The sequence below is a fragment of the Dichomitus squalens genome (genome assembly GCF_000275845.1).
Source record: "Dichomitus squalens LYAD-421 SS1 unplaced genomic scaffold DICSQscaffold_130, whole genome shotgun sequence".
NCBI classification, from domain to species: domain Eukaryota; kingdom Fungi; phylum Basidiomycota; class Agaricomycetes; order Polyporales; family Polyporaceae; genus Dichomitus; species Dichomitus squalens.
In genome coordinates, this window is record NW_006767012.1 from 1 (window position 1) to 2,689 (window position 2,689).

At 53.7% G+C, this 2,689-nt stretch overlaps 1 protein-coding gene across 1 annotated transcript; it reads right to left on the reverse strand.

The window, feature by feature from the left end:
• Positions 1 to 1,639: 1,639 nt before the first annotated feature.
• On the reverse strand, positions 1,640 to 2,080 carry DICSQDRAFT_73369 (uncharacterized protein; the record flags this gene model as incomplete). The annotated part of the gene is made up of 1 exon (XM_007371595.1): positions 1,640 to 2,080. A coding segment is annotated over one exon (441 nt), but the record flags the coding sequence as incomplete, so codon positions are not given.
• Between the last annotated feature and the right edge of the window lie 609 nt (positions 2,081 to 2,689).

Here is a 2,689-nt window from a genome sequence, read left to right on the forward strand (position 1 = left end):
CGGATACTTTGGTCAGTCTTCAAGTACCGTTCCNGAAAATCCTCCTCAGATTCCTTGACCTCGACGATGCGTGCGGCGGTCTCGGTTCCGGTGCCTTGCCTTTGCCTTTTCCCTTGGTGGTTTCAAACTCCTCAAGGGCTCGACGGATATACTCCCACTTGTCTTCATCGGCCGTGTCCAGTGTGCGTATCTTGGTCGGAGCGGCCGGTTGCTTCTTCATGTCCGGGAGCTCGTAGTAACCCGTGTACTGAGGGTTGCGACACTTCTGGCCAGTCGTAAACTTGTGCTTGCCGCAGCGGAAACAGAGCTTCTTGTCGAGCCATTCGAGTTGTTCCTTGGAGAGCTTCTCCGGCTTGTGCATTGCGTCGACATCCATGGCATTGGGGTCCCGTGGGGGGCGACTGGTCGTGTGCTGCTGCGACGACGACTTGGCCTGATTTCCACGAGTTTCCATTTCCAGTTTGTGCACCCAGTCCAGGTGGTGTTCCCATTTCGTCGGAATCAGCATCGGGTTGACTTGCCGCATTGCTGTCATAACCGTAAGGATCTGCGAGTTCTTGCCGGCCTGGTTGTCGATGCGTCGGATGAGTTCTACATCAGCGTACCCAGACTTTGATGCGTAGCGGCGGAAGTTTTCGGCAAACTGAATGACGGTGGAGTGAGTCTTCGAACACCATTCTTCGAGGGATGTTTGTGCTGTCTTCTCCGGAGCCAGTTGACGATAGCCTGCCTTGAGTCGGTTGGTGAAGTCGGCCCAGGTTCCAAGGGCTCCACCGTTCGATGCCGTCTCGACGTAGTCCTCGACATAGTCGTGCGCGCCGCCTTCCAAGTACATGAGGGCCAGGGTAATCTTGTCGTCGTCCGTGGTAATGTTCTGAACACGGAACCAAAGGCCCATCTTCTGTAACCATTGTTCGAGAGTGATGTCCGAGCCTTTGTTGCCCTTGTACTTGGGTGGTTCTGATGCCTTGATACGCGAGGCCTGTGATATGACAGGGACCGGGGCGGTACTGATACCAAGCGTGGTGCGGGTCGACAGGCCTTGCTCCAACTGTGTAAACTTGGCCGCGAGTTCCTTGTACTGTTTGACGAGCTCCATATTGTTCCGGTTGAGAACCTCCAGGTCCACTTTGATAGTGACCAGTTCCGCCTTCAACTGTTTGTTCTCTTCCACAGCTTTGAGAGCGAGGTTCCCAGCAGTGTCAGCCTTGGTGTGAAGGCCTGTCATAGACGCGTCCAACTCTTTGAAGGTGGCATGGGTGGTGTCACACTCATTGAGGAAATCGTTCCGATGTTCATATATCTTGCCACCGAGGACGTTGTAGACATTGACCACTTCGCGCCGTGTGATGTCCCTTGTTACGGAGATAGTCCAGTCGACGTAAGCCTGGTTGTTGATGCCTAAGCTATCTGCCGAGGCACGGATAGTGTTTTCCAACGAGTCGTATTCAACACCGGCGTAGATCCATTGAATTTCCGGGTACGCTTGAAGCGTGGCAGTGGGTGAAGCCGGGTGGGTGTGTGCCTGTGATGGTCCCGGGTGATTGGATGGGCCCGGGTCGTCTGACTCAAAGTCATCCTCTGCCAGAAGGGCGTAATGAGAGCCTGAAGCCATTGCAAAAGGTATCTGAGATACAAACTAAACGACAATCCAATCTAAGTACCCAAAATGTTCTAACTCGACCAGAGCTTTGACAACACGCTCAAAGTTTTGTCCAAGTCCACTAAACTTGACCTTCCCAAACTCCTTACAGAACCAATCAATGTTCTGTTGCTGACTGCATGTCCACGAAGAGCCGTTCTCGATGTTGTCGAGTATCCACTCGAGCCTGTCGCCGATGCGCTGAAGGGCGAGCCGATGATCGTGGGGGATGTCGAGCAACTGGTCCTTGCGATCGAAAATGGCCTGCAGTCTTTTGATGACGGCACTGACCTTGGAGCCTACGATGGCGACGAGATCGATGGGATCACGACGTGCGAAGGAGGGGATAGGTGGTGCAGAGATATGGTACTGGAGAGGGACCGTAGGGGTGGATGGGACAACGACTGGTGGCGGTGTGGTGAGACGTGCAGCGAGCGGTCTGTTGAGTGGCTGGGAAGAGGGTACAGATGGGGGGAGGGCCTTACGACGAGGAATGATAGGGGTATGCCGATATTGACGGCGGTGACGAAGACGATCCGAAGTGTCGTCTGCAAGGGCGTGGTCAATCTGGGACTGGACGTCGAGGTGACCGTGTCTCTTGAAGTGACGACGGGTAAACTCTGGTAGGTCCGAGTCGGATGGAAGGATAGTGGGGGGGGATGATAAATGTTTCAAAAAACTCCTGGGAGAAGAGATCCGGTCCGCAAGTGGTTGAGACACTCCACGGAGGGGATGGGTAAGAGACTTGATCTAATGTCACAGCCAACGAGCTGTGCCACCAAAACAAACAAGGGCAAAGCTTACTGGTGCAGAGGTTGGTGCTGAGAAGCGAAGCAACCCGAGGTGACACAGCAAGAGATGTGAAGAGGTGTATTCCCTAGACTAGAAGGGGCAGTAGAAGGTAGGGCTGCTAGCTACCTACAGAGGAGATGGGTGATCGACGAGAAGATCAAGTCTGAGGTTCCCTGCCTCAGACTCCCTACTATATATACTAATACAATGGTGCACAGACCAGGTACCTATTGACCATCGTTTGGTCAGAGTTCT